This window comes from Coenobita brevimanus, chromosome 23 (assembly GCF_032717465.1).
Source record: "Coenobita brevimanus isolate Jiangsu-jjx chromosome 23, ASM3271746v2, whole genome shotgun sequence".
Classification (NCBI taxonomy): Eukaryota; Metazoa; Arthropoda; class Malacostraca; order Decapoda; family Coenobitidae; genus Coenobita; species Coenobita brevimanus.
This window is the reverse complement of record NC_136976.1, coordinates 35,883,936-35,905,054: the sequence shown is the minus strand read 5'-3', so window position 1 is coordinate 35,905,054 and position 21,119 is coordinate 35,883,936. Positions and strand designations below refer to the sequence as shown.

The 21,119-nt window shown below is 42.0% G+C and overlaps 1 protein-coding gene across 3 annotated transcripts in view; it reads left to right on the top strand.

The window, feature by feature from the left end:
- The first annotated feature begins 5,333 nt into the window (after window positions 1-5,333).
- The window catches only part of how (protein held out wings), a 321,877-nt gene continuing 306,091 nt past the window's right edge, over window positions 5,334-21,119 (top strand). For all 3 annotated transcript variants that reach the window (XR_013896083.1, XM_080267233.1, XM_080267232.1), the window contains exon 1: window positions 5,334-5,542. Coding sequence is in view for 2 of the 3 variants with exons in the window: in XM_080267233.1 (XP_080123359.1) it covers window positions 5,422-5,542 (121 nt within the window). In the remaining variant the exon portion in view is untranslated. The remainder of the gene's footprint in view (window positions 5,543-21,119) is intronic.

Genomic DNA, 21,119 nt, shown 5'->3' with positions numbered 1-21,119 from the left:
ACTTACGTCGATAGTAACATTGAAAACAGTACCAGCTTCGCTATCGCGCCTGGTAAAAATATCTTTTGAAAATAGTTTTGAGACTGGCTCAAGTATGTGCCGAACGATGTTATCCTTCCATTTTGTCGCAAATAAGGAAAACGCATAATTGAAACAGGGATGTCATGTCTCCATGGTTGTTCAGTTTGTATAAGGATGGAATAACAAAAGAGATACAAGGTAGGGAAGCGGATATTGGAGTGGCCCTAATAAGGTCCCAGTCACACTGCAGGTATGACTTATCGCAAACCACCAATGACCTGCAAGTCGTGGGTGATTTTGGTGAGGTTTACGACCGGTCTTCATATGTCTCGGTCTAGCCGCAGGCCACCATGGCGACCAAAAAATTGTCGTGAGGTTTTTCATGCTGCAGGAAAAACCTTCCCGCAACCACCGATGTCGTGGCACGGAAGCTGCCCAGCGGGTGACTGGACTGCGTCTGGGTGGCTTACGGACTGTGAATGGTCGCCGACACCTGATTTTTAAGAGGTGGTTACCATCCAGACGGAGGCCGGTCGCCGCCTGCTCTGTGCAGTGGCCGTCCGTACTCCGTCAAGGCGACGACTGGACTGTGGCGGCCGCCCGTCCTCAAGCCTCCTGTCCAGGGTGGTGGTTGAAGTCCGGCCACCGTCCAGCCGGCTACTGGTCGAGCGACAGGTGGTGGGCTGGACTGAGACCAACCGCCGGCCAATCTGAGGCTGGTGTCGGTCTAATGGCGGCCTAGAGGTCGTGGTCTAAACTGCGACAAGACGCGGACCGGCTGCCGTTTGTCGGTGGCCTGCCGACAACCGGCCGGCCACCAGTCGGTGTCTTGACCTGTGTGTACCTGGCCATGGTTGCCCTTCGGCTGCCCACTGGACGGACGCCGGATGGACACTGGACGACCACCGGTAGCCGATCGGTGGCACGACTGCTTGGAGACCTCCGTGGTCGGGGACTGGTTTTGCAATTTTCAGGTTTGCGACAAGTCGTACCTGCAGTGTGACTGGCGCATAAGAGGAGGCAGCTTTCAGAAACTTCCTCTTCTTATCTGTTGTTTGCAGATGATGATGCTATTGTTAAGTGAAGACGAAGGATACCTGCTAGACTTGATGAGTGGATTTGGGAGAGTATGTAAGAAACGGAATCTAAAGGTGAAAATATGGAAGAGTAAAGGTGTGCTCTTCGAGAGAAATGAAGTCACTGAATTACAGTGAGGCTGGTTAGTGGGAAAATGGAAAATGTGAGTGCATGCAAGTACTTGGGTAGTGTGATGAGTAAGGATAGAAGTTTTGATGAAGTGCTTGAAAAAGCACAACGATAAAAGGTGGCTGGTTCATTGAAAGCAGTGATAAGAAATAAGGAAGTGAGCATGAAAGTAAAAAAGACGTTGCGTGACAGTATTGTGATACCAGCTCTAACGTATGGACGTGAAGCTTGGACCTGTTGGAAAGACAAGTCAAGAGTGAGAGTAGTGGAAATGGGTTATTTGTGAGAAGTATGTGGAGTTACATGGAGAGAGACTGACAAATGAAGTGAAGGAAGATTGTGGTGTGGATGTGCATGTCACAGAAAGCATTAGAAGTACACCGATGTGGTTTGGCCATGTGGAGATGATGGGGAGAGGGAGACCAACAAGGAGAGTGTATGTGAGATGGAGGGGGGGGAGGGGAAGACCGAGGATAAGATGGACGGATGAAGTAGAGAGGTATATGAGAAGGAGTGTATGTTTTTTTTTTTTTTTTTTTTTTATGTCTGACTCTGGGCATAGGCTTCACAGCCTGCTATCAAGGCCCAGCAGTCCTCCTACATACCATACACCTCTACATGTCACCACTTCGGCACTAACACCCACCGTCCATATTGAATACATGCTAGGGCTGTCTCATACAGGACAGGTGTATTGGTATTAGCGGGGGTATTTTTACGACATGTCGGCGTGTGGGAGGGCAGCCAAATGGCAGGAGAGTGGGCGACATTAAACACTAATACAATTGCTAAGTGTTTCTGTTGCTAGAGGGCAAATCGAAGCAGTATTTAATATTAGTTACTGAGTACATGATGGTATGCCAAGTTTTTTTATTTTTTTATTTGGCGATGTATATTTCAAGCGCTTTCAATGCTGATAATTTAAAAGTTGTTAATGTCTATATTTTCAATATCCTCGTTGCTCAAAACTCGAAAGTGGCCAATTATTGACGGTTCCTGCTTATTATATATTATATTTAAACCCTACCTATATTAATTAATTTTATACCTAAGAATGAAAATTGCGTAGAAAAGTGTAGCGATGCAGCGAAAACTGTGTACGAAGTTGTTCCTTAAATTAATGTTCATAACTTAATTCCTTCCACTACGGTTACTTATTTTGTTCTTGCAGTCCAAATTTTTTTTGTTTTTGTTTATTGCAGCGGTTAGATACAGCCCACGTCAACTCCTTCACAATTAGGATCCTCTCCTAAGCTCACTGCAGTTATCTGGTAGCAGCGAGAATATAATACAAACACCGTCCTCAGGCTGAAGGGGTTAAAATTTGTCCCTCCCCCCCGGCCGCCCTCTGGACCAATCCGGCTAGCTAAGGCCTGCCATCCCCTGGAATTGCACTCCTTTGGTTACCGTACGTATTGCCTGTAGGTTACCAGATGCGTCCCTCCATTACCGTAAGTATTATCTACAAGCCACGTCATGGTACTTCCCTGATAATGCCATCAATTTACCCTTCGGCAAACATTTCCTAATTTCCGGAGCTACATGACCGTAATCGGTAGTAGAAAAACAAAGGTGGCTGTAGCCCGCTTTTGAACTATCACCCTAACACCAGCGATACATTAACCATGACCCTAGGTGTGTAGCATCTGCAGTTTTACCAACACGTAGTGAGGGATTTCACGTGACGTCATCAGAGAGAGAGAGAGAGAGAGAGAGAGAGAGAGAGAGAGAGAAGAATTAGAATTATGACTGTATCTACGAGTCACAATAGGCAGGATCAAGAGAAACGCTTGGAATTGTACAGGTTGCTGGAGATACCTCAAAATTAGGAAATTGCATTGATGAATACAATTGACTGAGGAAAGAAGATAGTTTATGGCTTACTTGGGTGAACCAGATCTCAATAAATCAATATCGGTAAATAAATAAATAACCAGAATATCTTCTTGTTTGTGGTAGGCACATAAAAAATAATTTTCCTTTAATCCTAAAATAGCGTATTGACAGTTTACGGTTGTACAGCGGTAGCACCCTGAGATGGGCGCCACCTTTGGAGATGGCATTATTTTCGTCACCTGTCATAATGTATTATGGGCCATTCGGTATTGCTTACTCCACTGATCGTGTGGTTAAAGGTAAGAGGTGGAAACATACGCCATGAGGCGCTTAGCCCCGGTGCTTATCTCCGTAACATAGGCTTTTGTGCCTGAAGCAGGTTATTCACGCAATAACCTGAGATACAAGGCCACTGCATCATACAGATAATAACCTGGGATACAAGGCCACTGCATCACGCAGGTAATAATCTGGGATACATGGCCACTACATTATGCAGGTCACCATAGCTACCTCCCCTAGGTGTTACCCTGGGTACTCATTACTCCTACGCACCCACAAAGGGTGGGTGGACACCTGAGTCAAGTGACCCCCAGCTGCCCGCACCAGTATTCGAACCCTGGCGCTAACGGGCCGGCAGCTTCACAGGCAGCGATGCTAACCACTCAGCCGCCGCGGACACTGAGATCATGTCAGGAACATGGGAACTGCACAATCAAACGAACAAATTGGCAGTGAACGCTAACTTAGAAGACAACATGGCGTGAGTGAATGATATACAGTCTCCAGACAGCAAAGTTTATATGGCACTGTTATGATTTGAAGGTTAGTAAGGCATACACGACATGGCGGAGGATACCAGGAAGGGAGGAAGTGTCAGCGTCAATGGCGGGTATTCCTGTCAAAAAATCAAATGTCTAATCAGGTAGGAGTAGAGGAAAAATAAACGCCTGAAGAAACACGGAAATATCAAGAAGAGAGGTAGGACAGAAGAGAAGATGACTGAAAGAGAAGATTGGAGACAAAAGACCCCTTTTAGTCGCCTCTCATGATAAACTGGGATACTGGGGAAGTATTCTTTCCCCTCTTTCCCAGGGTGCAGGAGAACTTGGATGAAGAAGTATTTAACAGATAGATAACATTTTCGTCTCATACTTTCTCAGAAGGATCACACAAATTGTACTAAAGCGTGTGGCTGTTACATAAACAATTAACCCACCTTTGCTTTCACTAAGCTCTCATTAAATGATTTTGTTCACCTCCTGAGCCCATTCAGAAGCCACCTGATCTTGGACTTGGTTTTATGGGCTCGGTGAAAATGCCAGATAAATAACGCCTGGGTAAGATATCTCAGGTAACATCCCATGCAGATCTTCACTGATTTTTTATATAATTTTTCCCTGCAGTATAACGCTCTTTCTCTTCTTGTTTCACTCCATCGTTGCCATTTGTGCAGCCCTGGACTGACTTTTCGACGGTTTAGTAACTTTTGACGTGATAAAATAGATTTTTAGTTGGAGATTCCGTTCTGGCACTGCAATGTGTTCAGATGCTGCCAAAATGGCCGCAGTTCCAGGTCACCACTGTCTTTTGTTGTATTAGCGCTCTGTATCTTTTACATCAATAAATGTTTCAGTTCTAGTCTCAAGCTGATGACGTCTGTGCAAACGAGCTGTTCTTAACCCTCCGATGCGTTTTTTCCGTTTCATAATAATTATACTTTCAGCTACCTTGCAATCCATTGCTTACTCCATTAATATATTGGGAAAAGTACCCTTCTTTCACAAAGCATATTCGTACTGTGAAAGAGCACGTATAGTGAAAATAAATAAATAAATAAGTGTAGTCTACATTTCCTAAGCTGCTAAACTCATGACAAACAACTGAAGGAATAGATGAGCAGGCGCTTCTCTACCGTACGGCAGGCAATGCATAGCATATCGTGTGTGTGTGTGTGTGTGTGTGTTCTGACATGATCTGATACTTTCTAACGATATTGACTTTAAAAAATAAGATTCGTATATGTTTGGATTTATTCCCACTTTTTTTTTTTTTCTATAAAGCCATATTAGTTACAAAATTGTAACGTCTGGGAATTTTTATAACCATACGTGTATAGCAGGCTACATAATTTTTTGGCCATGTTGCTTATAGTTTGCCATCAAATTATAGAAAACGTCTAGTGGTAGAGTCCTCCCCCGTGGCCAAATGGACTGTTCTCGGCGAGTGCGCCTGCGCGGCAGTGGTGAGTGAGGAACTGTAGATGGAGGTACAGTACTGTAGACTCTTGCTCCGTAGTGTCAACTAACCTCTTGTTTACCTCACTCGTCTTCTAGCCTACTCACACCGACTGACACAATGGGTGACTCTAACAATACTAGCAGCATTGCGGACTACCTTGCCCAACTCTTAAAGGATAAGAAACAGCTCGCAGCCTTCCCCAGTGTATTCTTGCACGTCGAAAGACTTCTTGACGAAGGTAAGGGTAAATACTTTCTAACGTTGTTATATATATAACAGCTTCTTTATAGGCACACTGCATGTAAAGTCAATGGTGATATAACATTATGGACTGTAATATGGCTTGTAATGAGTGGGTGGTACAGTTTTAACCAATTTCACGTGTATATGGATGTAGAGAGGGTAGTCAGCTGACAACGCCGCGCGGCCCACTCGAACCCGTCTGCTGAAAATAGTGCAGCGCAGGGTATGAGACTTGGGTAGAGGCAGCTTCTCTGTCTAGGGTACCTTCCTGATGCGTCCGTAACAAACTACTGACCACGAAAGTAATATTTCGTATTGAGTTAGTGCATTTAACGGTACGGAAGTGTGATGTGAAGAATTATGAGTTTCGTATGTGCCATCTGGGGAGTTGAAACTTCATTGCAAAGCTACAGTGCAATGAGTGATAATGGTAAAAGAAAAATGAAATAGGAATATTGAAATTGAGTGGGCAGCGTGTTGTTGTCACAGGTGCACTGGGCCACAGAGCGTCATCTCGCCCTCCAGCAGAATCTTCTCACCCATCACGTCACCCACCACAGCCACTGGAACTCAAACATGCCAGGCTCGTGGACCAAGTATTTTATTTGGTGTTGAATCAGACCGATTGTTTTCCATGTGTGGCATAGTTGACGTTGGCCGTGGGATGGGCATTGTTATGAGCGTTCTTTAAAACGGGGTGGAGCTAGTAACTGTTGGGGGCTCAGTATTTCCTTTGTAACTTCGTGGCAGCGTCTCGGCCGCTCCCACACCTTGCACCCTTTCTGTCTCTCCTTTCTTAGTCCCTGCTCTCTGATCCAAATTTTATTCTGACAGATACATGCCGCCATTTGACTAATTTGAAATTGCCCATTACAGAATGTAAATTGCATAAAAATTTTTGCTTGTGCATGCTCATGGTTTCCATTGCTACCACTTCACCAAGCCATTAATATTATCACCGATATTATTTTTAGAAACCTTTATTAAGGACTGTTTTGATGTAATTATCATGACCGTTTTATAATCCCGAGTTTGGTCGGTGTAGTCTCATTATTATCGGTTACTTGTATGTTATGTATAATAAATATATTGATGCTATTACAGCATAACTGAGGAAGTTAACAGTGAGGTACATTTTTACAAAAGATTTACTGTGGTTACGTTTTTACTGTATGATCAAGCCTACAGTACATACGAATTTGGACTTGTTGCCTCTGCGTAGGATGCAAAAGCAATGGAACTGCATATATATATATATATATATATATATATATATATATATATATATATATATATATATATACTGTAGGCTATAATTTAATGTGCGTGCGTGTGATTATGGTAAGGTAACTTGGCCCTACCACTTCAGAATACGGTATTAGTACTCTTTATGATGCGATTTAAGGGATTAATATAGTCAGTTATGCATGGTTTTTGTACATAGGTATGATGTAATTGCTATAAAGCGACCAGTCGTAATGTGTACCATAGCTACTTTTCACATTTTATGCGTATGCGCACGTACGATATTGCTTACCTGATCGAAGGTAGACAGGTATGAGGATAAGATGTATCAAGTTCTGTCTTCATTTGATTGTAGTTGTGGAGGGATTACTGCCGAATATGGAAATAAATAAAGAAGTGCTTAGTTAATTCTGCCCTATTGTTTTTTTTTTTTTTTCTGTCTCCCGGGATGGCTAGTACTTATTCAGGTGTTTGGTTTGGAATTTTTTTTTTTTCAGACAATTATGATTCTTATAAGGTGTATGGTCTTTGATATGGGTGTTATAGACCCAAACGACAGCCATGAATTTGGTGTTTTTCTCTGTTATCATATCGGGTACTGAGTACAGCTTTGATTCCCATTTTGTTACCTACCAGTCAGAATGAAGAGGGATATAAAAGCATCGATTGACGACGTGAGAGAAGGTAGATCTAAGGGTTGAGGGCGAGACTGGTTTAGCGTAGGACTTGTCCTACTTAGGCATGATTAAATGTATTGTGGATGCGATGTCAAGTATTTTTTTTTTTTTTTACAATAAAGGAAAAACAATTGAATAAGAATTGTCCATACACCAGATTACTGGTGTCCTCCATTCATAAAAAAAAATCTGTAACAGTTGGACTTGAACAGCTGTAGATTGAAGTTTGGAGGGAAACAACTGTGGGGAAGAGAGTACCAAAGAGATACTGTTCGGGGAATAAAAGATTTCTGATAGGCGGAAGTTCTGCAATATGGCAGTGTGGCATTTCAGTCATGAGCGCTACCAGATGCCCATGTAGCAAAGGGGAAGGCATTGAGAGATGGCACAGTGGATGCAACTTCGTCTGAGCATTTGCCATAAAAGTATCTGTGCCTGTTGTTAAATTACCAGTTATGGTACACGTTGTTACTGGTACTAATTTATAATAAGCATTTTTAATTCACTTGTGGTACAATGTAAAGATTAAATACTGCTCAGCTTCGAGCAGCAGGAAAGTTCCTCCGTCGTATAGAAATACCAAGTTAGAGCACGCAACAAACCACGGTAGAATCCGTTAGCCTTTGACACGTTATGCATAGTAGGATATGGTGGTAGTTTTCACTTTTGCCAGCGTAGTTTGCATTTTGTGGTAATAATGTCACAGTTCTTGTAATTATAAAGGTACAAGCATGTTTTCAGTGCTAGTGAATTCCGTACGAAGAACTGGCGTTTTTGAGAGAGGACCGGATTACAGGCACTGCTACTACTACTACTACTACTACAACTACTACTACTGTACTAAACTAATCAAGGTTATTGACCACAGTTAAGAACGGGAGAAGAGTGATAACTAGTCTAGGCTACTTTACATTTTCCACGTTCATTTGTTTTTTCTTACTACGTTTACCAAGTATGTTAAATCACCATCGTTCAGTCATTTTCTGTCCCGTCAGGAGCGTTGGGGTCCGGGATGAGGCTACTCAAGTCCCGACATTTAAGGCAAGGATCACCAGCCACAGTAGCCCCTGAGTGGCATTCTGAGCAGTAAGCCTCAACCTGACCCTCGGATGTAAATCCCTATGGGCCTTATTCGGCTTGAGTACCTTAATGCACTAGACCACCAGGCACCATTTGGTTATATGATTACCACCCAGCTTACAGAAGTAATTGGTGTCCTTAGTTACAGTTAACCATTTGGCATGCCACGCAGATTAGTGGCACCTGAAAGTAGTAGCACATCGAATGAGTGGATGGTGGACGCCCCCACCTGCCATATTTTTGTGAATATAATAGTAATTATCATTAGTGTGTTTTTATTTGCATTTTTCCGCTTGTGTACATAAAAAAAAGAAAAGAAAAAGTATAGGCTGAATTCTGTTGTCATAATAGTCTGTACCGGTAATAAATTTATATGGGACAGTCTGGAAAAGACTTGGAAGCCAGGTTCTCCCAGCATGAGTAGAAGACGGCCCGACAAAGTAGTGGCCGATTCCATTAGAAAGCATCCAATAAATATTGGTACCACACTGGGAAGTTCTACAATGCTAGCAAGATAAAAAAAAACTTCGATGAATGAAATGTAATTGAATCATACAATTTCTGGCACATATGAGAATGATTTAACATGAGCTATGGCCATTTTCATTGTACTAATTTGTTAATAAATACTTATCAAGGAGTACCCTCCTGACTAACATTCTTCGCTTAGACTTGCTTTGATTCAATGATTTGAAATCATTGTTTGTCAGGTCAAGTTATGTTCAACTGTTTATCTATCATATATATATATATATATATATATATATATATATATACATACATACATTCCCGGTATATTTAGACGGTTATATATATATATATATATATATATATATACATACAGTACCGGTATATATATATAGTAATAATATATATATATATATATATATATATATATATATATATATATATATATATATATATATATATATATATATATACAGTATATATATATATATATATATATATATATATATATATATATATATATATATATATATATATATATATATATATATATACTGGTATATATATATATATATATATATATATATATATATATTCATACATTACCGGTATATATATATATATATATATATATATATATATATATATATATATATATATATATATATATATAACAACACACTGGACAACGCAACTTGCATAGGCTATGTTTAATCTTCTGTAGATAGCTGTGTGCACATTAATTGATAATTGTTGTTAACCGTCAGCTCAAGAACGCTTGGTAATATCAGACGTTTATATTAAATTTAGGAGGCTTGTTTTGTAATAGAAATTGTTAGTAATATCGTACTGAGATAGGAAAAATTATATATATATATATATATATATATATATATATATATATATATATATATATATATTGTGTGTGTTTGTGTGTGTGTGTATAAAGTCTTCGCTTAAGATAACCAGTACTGGAATAGTATCAGTAATTGTTTACTGCAAAAATTTTTGTCGTGTTTTTTTTTTTATAATATTTATTTAATTTTTAAATATATGTAGTAATGGTGGTATCGGTAGCCGCTGAAATGCTCAGTGGTTGGTAGGGTATGGTAGGCGTATGCTTGTAACCTTGTGATTGGGTAGCTGCCCTAATTGTGGTTCTTTGTTTTTATACCTTGCTGTTTTTATTTCTCCACCTTGTTGCAAATTAAAGCATAGAAGGTAACTACTAAGACCATGACGCACGTAGAGGAGTGTAACATAGAGTCGTCGTTAGGGTACTTGTAGGAATTAATATGGTTGTCACCTTGGTCCCCTTTGCATCGGTGGCTTTAGGGATGCACAAATTAGACAACTATCTTGGGTCTCTTCACAAAGCACCCCCTTCCCCCCATATCTGGCTAATACCCTACCATAGACTAATATTAATGATAGGCATTTTAATACGATTTTAGTTTATATTCTTGCACTTAAGGTCGTAGTTAAGTAAAAATGTTATAGAACCTGGACTGTTCTGTAGAAAAGCTGCTGGTATTTTTAATGTTCGGATATGAAAAGCGCAAGTTACGCTGAAGGGCCCCGTGTTGCTCTCCAGGCCAGAGACCCACAAAGTGGGAGACGATCACTACCCGTTTTGCTGCAGTGGCCTACTTCATTTTGAACGCCACCTGACCCGTTTCAGCTTCGGGTTGATCTCTTGCAAACGAACTAATATATAGCGGTATCCAACTTCTCCAGTTGGAGAAATGTTACCATAGCTGAACGAAGTAATCAGAACTGCAAAATTAAACACAAATATCCTGTGGCCGAAGGCAGTAATGATGATCTTTGGTTAAGCTACATCGTCATTACACGCTGGACTCATTCTCAAAGGTGGGCACAGTCTTCTTTCACTGTCCCCTTTCCTTCAACAAAACACCTCGCTCCTCCATCATTTCGTTGTATTCTTGGTGTGTGTGTTTTTTTCCCTCATGGTATATCATGGAAATATCACATGGCTTTTATCGCAAAAAACGGCATTATAGATTGCTCGCCCACGCGCGAAGTATAGCTCTCGTGTGTGTGTGTGTGTGTGTGTGTGTGTGTGTGTGTGTGTGTGTGTGTGTGTGTGTGAGGAGGGAGGGGGCAGACCACATAAAGCACTTCTAAACGAGATAACTCAGAGGCCTTTTGTATCAGTTTTCTTCCACGCTGACTCTTCAGCCTCCCTCTCTTCGCTGAAATGTTGTTTCACTTCTTCAATCGCTAGTGTTTTAATCACACATCCTAATTGCTGCTTGTATCTTTGTGGTAGGTGGTGGCGACCATCATCCACTCACTTGATGTAGTGCTGTCTACTTCTTCCTAAGCCTTTATCATTTTTTTTTCTGTGCCTGCCCTCCTCTCTTCATATTTCTCCCATCTTTCCTGTCACTTCTTATTGCTTCTCTTTCCTTTACAGGTGGCTTTACATTAAGTGACAAGCCAAATGGTTTCTTGTAAGCCAAGAAACCATTTACAACGCTGGGTGGTAACCATATAACCAAACCATACGTGCTCCCTAAGTGTCAGCAAGTGGGTTGGTGGAGGGTTAGTGCCCCTCCCCGTAAAACAACTAACTCAGTCAAATGGCCACCCCTTACGGGATTATGGCGTCTGGCAGTAGATAGATAGTAGATAGATCTGTGTCCATCACAGCAGACATAGCACCCAGGCTGCGCGCGCGCGCGCGCACACACACACACACACACACACACACACACACACACACACACACACACACACACACACACACACACATTATATGTCCAAATGCAAGAGCCAGCCGGTATTACCTTTCATATATGCAACTGGTTAACTCGCTCTTTCTTCCTAATTGTCTCTCCGCGTGGTCATAAGTATTTTAGGTGCTATATGGCACTTCGAAATGAATTAATCGAGTGTGTGTGTGTGTGTGTGTGTGTGTGTGTGTGTGTGTGTGTGTGTGTGTGTGTGTGTGTGTGTGTGTGATAAAGTTGAGTGAGTAGAGGGTGTGTGGTGTTGTGGCACAGAAAGCCTAGCGGTCGTATCTGTGTGTCATTGTGGCAACAGCCCACACATAATCACTCTTTGATCATTAATTTGGACGCAGGTATTATGTACAGATCTGGTTCTGGTTTGTCGTTTGGCTCGTCTCGGTGTCTAGAAATCAGAGATTTGGCAGGAATGATTTGCCCTAACCTGAAGAGTTTAGTTCTGCAAGAATATTGATTATTTGGTTGTGGTGGAGAGAGACACTAGGAGACCCTTAGCCGCGTGCTCATCTTCAGAACTTTGGTCTTTGAGCCCCTGTAATATGATCACCCACTATCCAGGAATAAAAGGCGACTGCATCGTCCAGATACTCCACTACGCTGAATAAGTACATTTTTTTTCCATTTATAACCATACCAGTAACGGTTTTAATTATAGTATACTCGTGTATTTACGGTATACGGTATAAGCCTATATATATATATATATATATATATATATATATATATGTACAGCTGTTAGTCGTCACGTGTCTAGTTTATAATAAAATCTCTCTCTCTCTCTCTCTCTCTCTACACACACACACACACACACACACACACACACACACACACACACACACACACACACACACACACACACACACACACACACACACACACCTGTTAGTTCTTTCACGTGCCTTTTTAAATCAGATCTCTAACACTACTCTCTTTTCTATGGGACTGTCTCAAACAACAATGTTTAGTTGCATTTATGGTACCGGATACACTCCAAGGCTACTTTGAACGAAATAGGTATCATGCCAATTATCACAAATAGGCCTAATACGCAGTGAATGAATCTCCCCTCATATACAGTTCTGTTCATTTGTAGCTTAGATTTTGAATGTTGAGAATGTGACTGGTGCTGGTACGGTATCACATCCAGTTAGGTGGCCGCAGCAACATTTTTTTAGACGCATTCACCCCTTTGTAGAATTATGCCCATGTACTGAGTCTGTTTCTTGTGATCCATTATTCTCTCCAGCCATGTGTATTTCACGTACCGCAGCTACAAACTTCTTTTCTGCTGTAATAATTGCCTTGATTATTATTATTATTATTATTATTTTTTAATCCTGTTTAGCCTACGAAGAATTTCTGTGTAGCCTACGCTTATCTTAAGTCATGTTTACTAAACATCACATGACCTGGGCACCCATCTCGGGGCACAGTACGTTGCCGGTTTTGGTTTGATGGTTCACATTGTACCTATACCTACGTCACTGGCCTGCATTGCACTCATTTAGTCACATCGGCTTAATGTATTTTATAAAGAGTTTATGTATAGCCAAAACCTCATTAGCTATGGTGCCGTTTGGTTTATACATTCATACTTTTTCCCCATTACTAATTTTTCTGTAGTATGCGAACCATATTTTGAACATAGCCCTATAGTCGTAGTGGTGTGTATTGTATTTTGGTAGTGTATGTGGATGGTAGGGTAGAGGTAGAGTAGGCTGTGTGGTGAGTGAGGGTGATGGCGGGAGTGGACTGAAGTGGAGTGGATGGTCTGGCTAGTGTCAGCACCTGGCACTAGGGGCTGGCCCGGGGCACTGACAACACAGGGGCCTCTGTGGTCTCATTACCCACCACCCACACCTGATGGACCCACTCCCCACCAACCAGTTGCTCCCTCGCCAATTAGGCTACACCCCGGCACCCCTGCCATATTGATAGATATCACTGTGACTAATGGCTCGCAGGAGGCACACTTTCTGGAGTATCCCTTGTAACTGTTTATGCAGCTGTTGTTTTTGGCACATGTGTCCTCTCACATTATAGTGAAGTCATCAGGATTCGTCAGAGCCGAGAATTTGTGGATGTTGAGCCTCTCGAGGCCTTGAGAATGATCATATATGTGTTGAAAGGGTTGGCAGTCAGCGAAATTTTCCATTTTAGAAATGCATGGTGGCTTCGTTGGTGTGCAAAGACAGATGTGCCAAAAGCAGCAGTTGCACACACACATACGGTAACTCGTGTACCTAACCTTTTTTTCTACTTGTAAATTGGATTACGTGGTTATCGTTCTGAAACAGGAATGTAGACACAAAAGTTTAACAACTAATGCATAGATCACTAGGTTATCGTGCGGAAACAGGAATGTAAACGCTAAAGTGTAACAACTAATGCATGGATTCCTAGGTTATCGATGTGAAACAGGAATGTAAAGACTAGAGTATAACAACTAATGCATGGATTACTAGGTTATCGAACTGAAACGGGAATGTAAACACTAAAATATAACAACTAATGCATGGACTACTAGGTTATCGAACTGAAACTGGAATGTAAACACTAAAGTATAATAACGAATTGCATAGTGCCCAGTGAAATGGGTCATGCATTCATTCACTTAACATTCATACTTAAAAATCTCCTCTTCACCCGTCAGATCTGCAGTTTCAGTACCACTAGTCTGTGCAGCTGCTGTACTTCATTAATCGCTTTAACAACGCCTATGGGGTTAATGCAGTATTGATTGCCAAGTTAAAAAAGTGCAGACCTTCTTAGTGCATCTCCATCTGTCATTGCAGTTCCTTGTCAGTTATTTTGCTTCCTCTTTGCTTTCGTGTAGCCTACATTCATTTACTGTTACCACAGGCTGTTGCGCAATTCTTCCTCCCACCCTTCTCTTTATATACCGGTATGTACTGTATTCTTTTAATAACCCTCATCCAATCCATTCTTCATTCATAGGCTCTTTTACTCTTTGATTAATAGACCCTACTCCGTTTCCAGGATTCTTAATAGTTCGTGTACAGTTCAGTATCCTTAATCTGCATATTTTCCTTAACAGTTCCATCTGTTGCTTTCGCTCATGACGCACTGGTATCGAACTCTTGCCACATTGGTATCTCACACCCACATATTAATGTGAACACCAACACACTGCCACGCACTCCTCTTACAGAGTCTGTATCCTACTCAGTTTTCGTTTTGTATTTAGAAATGTTTAGCACAAGCAGTTTATTCTTGAGTCACAGTATTTCACTTTCCATATCATGTTTTGCGTTTTTTTATTGCAAGGTTATTGGTAGACATAACATTGAAAAAATTCAGAAGTTCTTCCGTTGCTACTAAGCACTTTTGAGTTGTTTCTGTCGATTATGATATTGTAGTCCTACTTGACTTTTGAACATCTGTTCTCTCATTCACTAAACCGTATCGCTAAGAAGATCAATACGGCACCTTATGTTTTAATTTCTTGTAAAGTATCGAATTGGTTATAAACGGAACAGTATCTGACGTACCAAAATACCGTACTGTAGGGAGTAACTGCTCGTCACCGCTTGCTCACTTAGTGAACTTGTAGGTATTGCTTACTAGTAATTCCTAAGACAAGGGGCCGTCATCACGCAGCATAGTGTACTGCCATAGGCAAAGGTATTTCCACCAGCCTTGCAAGACACCACATAAATAAGAGCAACGCGATCATGTTCATGTTGGAGAAAACTTTGCAAACCTTCACGGCACCAAAACCATTAATCCAACAGCATCCATTTTCACAGTGTAACATCTCCGGGCCCATCCCCACTCCCACCACAGTTTCAGCTCATTCCAGTCACATCGTTGTTCCTCTACACGTTCTTTCTTGGAGGATATTATGAACTATATATACCTTCAGTGCACTCAGACCACTAATCCTACAGTATGGTTTTCACATGGTATGCTTTTATGTCCCAGCCCTTCCGGCTACCAAATTTTCATCCCATCCTACCTTTTTTTTTTTTTTTTTTTCTCGTTTATTGCGTGACAGGTCATGCTGTTGACGAACTTTTTTTTTTTTTGGGGGGGGGGGAGAGGCCGCGGGGTTTATCAAAGTATGGTGTACAGAACTAATAATCTACCATACTGTAAAACAAACCGAATCCTAGTAACAACTGCTGGTTACATTGAGGTAAGAGCCCGGACTGCCAGAATTATATGAGTACCAAAACCCCCCTGGCTTGTTAAATATTCTTCGTTTTACCCGGTACCATACCGGTACCTCTACTTTTCCCCGACCCCGTCCTATCTTCATCTGATATATTTCATGTTATTCACAACCCCTTTAGTAGCCTTCTTCACCTTTACCACCACAACACGTCAGTACCCCAACCTCTGCCACCGCAACACCCCCATGGTACCTCCACCACCACAGAACCTCCATCATGGCACCTCTGCCACCACAACACTCCCATCATCATGCTGTTTCTGCCACCACAATACCCCTTCGTCACCACAATGCCTCAATACCCCTACCTATGAAGACCACTTCCATCTTACAGTAGGCTTATCCAATGTTTGTGTGAGCTTCACCTCATCATCCTTCTACCTGGCCTCGCTCGCCACCCTTCCCTGCCCACCCTCACACCACATACGTATCTAACAAGTAATTTAGCACACTGGTTGCATGCCTCTCCCAATGCCGGAGGTTTGGTTTCTGTCATTGAATCACTTAACATATTGGGGAGTTTTCAAAATGCGGGTTGGTTTTGCTTTTGAGGGATGCTTGTGAAGTTGTGAGCGTTATAATAGGGAGGGAGGGAATGATGCTAGCGGCCAACCAGTGACAAAACCTAGAGTTATCAATGTTGTGGTAACCACGGACCTCCTAATGTGGTGGTGGCCCTGCCGCGGCGGAGGATGGGAGGGGGAGGGGGGGGTGCAGGGCAGGTGATGGGTATAGAGCAGGGACGGTCCTCATTAGGTAACAAAAGTGTTCTGCTTGGACTAATGACCAGATTTTAATGCTTGCGCCCTCTAAAATTGGGGTTGTACCGTGTGTGTGTGTGTGTGTGTGTGTGTGTAACAAGGCGGAGAAGGGAGTTAGTGCGAATTCCCGATGTCACTAACCAAGGAAAAACTGCCACTCTTCACCAGATTACTTAATTTTCGACGTCAAAGTCGGCCAACTAAACCCCGTTCATTTTATGTGCCCTCTTTGTCACTGAAAGGAAGAAAGAAATTACAACATTGTTACTCTCTACTACAAGATAGAGAGGCTGTAATATAGTCTGATAGAACAAAACATTGATGGACTAGGTCTACCATTGATGGGCTAGGTCTACCATCTCGGGTGTGGGACGGTTATTATTCTTTCCTTCATTAAATACCGATAAGCTTTATTTTACATCCATTTCATGTATTTTTCCATCAAAACAAAAACAAATGGAGTTACGAGAAACATGTAACGATTCTTCGTTAAGAAATATTAGCACGACACGGCTGAAGATCGTACGTTACGATCATTACAATAACAAACTCACGTGTGTCTACTGCCCCGCTGAACCTGCTGTATAAAGATCATGGTGCACAGAAAAATGGACAGTGCCTTGACTGAAGTTTTCTCTGAAGTCTAGAGGCATACCCTGTTCAGGTTAAACCACTGGCGTGTTGTTTTGACTTTTTTGTACGGTATGTTGGAGCCCTCGGCATCGTCGGATATCGGCCGGCGGTCTCATCTCTGCACGATTTCGGCTTTAAACATTGTACAATTTTCATATGAAAAACTTTGCAGATTTTCTTCAGCACTTGGGAGATGAAGCATTGTTCTTTTAAAAACTAAATTATGTGGGTTTCAAACACAAGATGCAGCTAGAGATTTGTAAATGTGTGATGAATGCTGTCACTCCCACAGTGCTCTCACAGCCTCTATAGCAACATTTTCCTGCATTTATCGCACTAAAGCATATCTAGGAAATTAGTATAGCTACTAAAGAATAATATCATGGAGAGCTTACGCACAGTATATCAATAACTATCACGGGAGAGATTTTTAAAGATAGCGACTGTAAGCCAAGAAACCATTTACAACGCTGGGTGGTAACCATATAACTAAACCATACGTGCTCCCTACGTGTCAAGTGGGTTGGTGGAGGGTTAGTGCCCCTCCCTGTAAAACAAATAACTCAGAGGCAAATGGCCACCCCGTACGGGATTATGGCGTCTGGCAATAGATAGATAGATAGACTTCTGTGGTCTCTGCATGAGTAGCCCGACTTCCATATTAAACAAGCTGGCGATCAATGGCAACTTTTGAGTTAGTGACGGTGGGAATTAAAAAGGTGTCAGTTTTCTGTTAAAATGAGTTAGGAGTAAGTTTTAGAAGTAATGGGAGTTGTGTAGGGTAATGGTGGGAGTAGAAGGGAGATTCATTGACAAGTTTGAGTCCTGACGACAACATTGACACAACTCGTCAGTGATCCTTTTAGGCTTGCACTGAACAGAGTGGGATGTGTGTAACAGAGATAAGTTATGATCAAGAGAAAACTGGTGGTACCGTAGTTGTACGACCTTTCTTTTCGTGGGCTCAGACTGAACTTTGTAGGTGAAGACGACAATGAGAATGGTAGGTAGACAGCTTGTTCCCGGGCCGCAGGTGCACCTCCCATACTGTACTAGTAGCAGTGCGGTAACCTTCTCTCTGGCTTACCCCATGGGGTACTTCAGTTATTATCCTGAGATCTGTTAATCCCACGGAAGCTTAATGGCCTGTCTGGTTTAACTGTTTTCGTGTTAGCTTAGGAGGATCTCTGCCATCTCTTCTTGGCCCGTTTATTGCTCCATAGACAGGGTCATGTTGATTGTCTCTTCTGGAAACAGGTTGCTTTAAAAATACAGGAACACTAAGTTGTAATATGCAAAATAACTCGGTAAGCAAGAGAAAGCGTCCATAACCCACTCAGATGGATTTTGTTGCCTAGGTGTGCCGGCTTATTTATTAAGAAAATATGGCACAATGTTAACAGATGTATACACTATTGTAAAACTGTTTTTCGTAGCCCTGTAGTACATTTCTTGGGTGGCTGAATATGATGCGTGAAGAGCAAGTGTTAGACGCTCAGAGGCTTGACTTAGTATCGTACTGAAGGTGTGAAATTGTTTACTGGTGAGCGCCCTGTGACGTGTGAGGCGCTGAAGATGAAGATGAGGGTGGATATAATGAGTATGGATGAGGATGAGGATGGCTGCAATGAGTATGGTTGAGGGTGAGTGTGGCTGCAGTGACCAGTGTACTGTATAGTAGGTGTGATGCCTGATGGTAGCGGTGCGTGAGGGTGGGTCTGCCTCTGCCCCTACGGCCTGTCACTCACCGCCTCCATCCACCACAGACTCAGGATGAAAGTGCCGTACAATAATAAGTAAGTGTTAGGCAGCTTTATTACTGGATTAAGTTGCTCTTGTTCTGAACTTGATCACCTCGTCCCTGTTTATACGCGGTGACCCAGGGCATTACCTACTGACTTTAGAGGCGATTCTTGAGGCCTTTCGAAGATATAAATGCTCTGTGAACGTATGTCGGAATCGCAGCGGTTATGGAGTAAACCAATTATGAATGGCGGTAATGCGAGTTTTCAGTTTCAACTCCGTATTGCCAATCTCTAAACTCTTCATTGCTTTATTATTTGTCAGTTTATTACTTTACAATTACTGAGGTTAACCTTAACGCTATGACTGTCAAACGAAAATATATAGTTAGTGATGGAGTATACAGAATTTGACAACACCGGGTAATATTGTAAATTTTATAACGTTACCGCCATGTAGATTTAATTACTATTGACTCCATGATGTTACGAATGCAACCTATGTTTACAGAACACATGTCTTAGGATGGCTTCAGGAATCATCACGGGGAGTACATGGCCTGGGACACTATAACATAAAGGTTTGTACCGGTTCTCAGTGAATCTTGTGACCGATACGTTCCTGTCGGTACATGGATCGATTCTTCTGCATTCCTCGAACCAGTATAGTGTCTCGAATCAATCGCCGAGCAGCACATAATGCATATTTAGCAAGGATAATACAAGATTCGCCATGTTTTTTGTTGTTGCATGGTGACTAGAGTATTTACTGTTACCGGTATACATTAATAGGCTATTATATATCAAGGTATGCAAGAGCTTGGTGATTCGTTTCACTAAGGACAAAGTTTGTCTATTTTACAATAAGTACGTTGCTGTAATTGATACTTAATTTTTGGTTATTTTTTTGTTGCTTGGCTGTTGGATGTACTGTGGTATCTACAGTGAGCATATATTAGTTATAAATCAAGGTGTCAACAGAATGTATGAACGGACACGAACCGCGATATGTATGTACCGGTTCAGCTTATCGACAATACGTATGACTTGTATCGGTTCAGTCTTGATACAACTCTCTCTCTCTCTCTCTCTCTCTCTCTCTCTCTCTCTCTCTCTCTCTCTCTCCTGTACACACACACACACACACACACACACACACACACACACACACTGGGTATGGTGTTGTACCAGCCATGGCACTCTTCCGTTTGTCCTCCACATCAGACAGCTTTCCGGTCGCCATTGGACGGCATAATTCCGAAGGAAATGGTACAGAGTAGCCTGTGAACCTTGTTAATTGCCACTATGTTGGCCACTCACCCACACAGCCACTCTGGGAGTTTTTCATTAATATTGATTTACAGAGTGGCGTATCAGTAATGTAGGTGGCGGGTTGTAACTGGTCGTACTGGCTTTTATGTCAGGCACGTTGATCTGATGGTGTTCAGTACAGACAGGGTGTCAGACTCAACAATGATACGACAGTAGAAACCTTGTAGCTTGTATGACTGCCTCAGGTATACCTAGTCATGTTCTTGGAATGATGGAAGTACACATTTTACGAGCCGCTCAGTTGTGGCAACGCATTCTTCTCTTGACGAACGCCATTACGTTGTGTGTAACCAGAGCTGAGAGTGTTGAGGACGTGGCCAGAGCACGTAGCTGGAGCCGGTGGGTTGTGGAGGCTGCCGGCCGGTGGTTGGCAAAGGCCGGCCCTGGAAAGGTAGAGACGCTGTTAGAATTTTTAATTAGAAGCATCACGACCGCTGCATGACGATGTTCCACGGGCTGCCGAGATGGTGGCCAGCCTCGCCTGCATGTTGGCGGGTGACGTTCAAACATTGTTGTCGGACTTCGACCTCTTATACGTCCGTGTTCTGCCAAGTGTTTGGCGTTTTATGGCATCCATTATTTCATGATCCTGGGCATTGGCTGACGGCCTGCCATTGCTTTTTTTTTTTTTTTTTTTTTTTTTCCCCTTAAGATTTTGCCTCTAT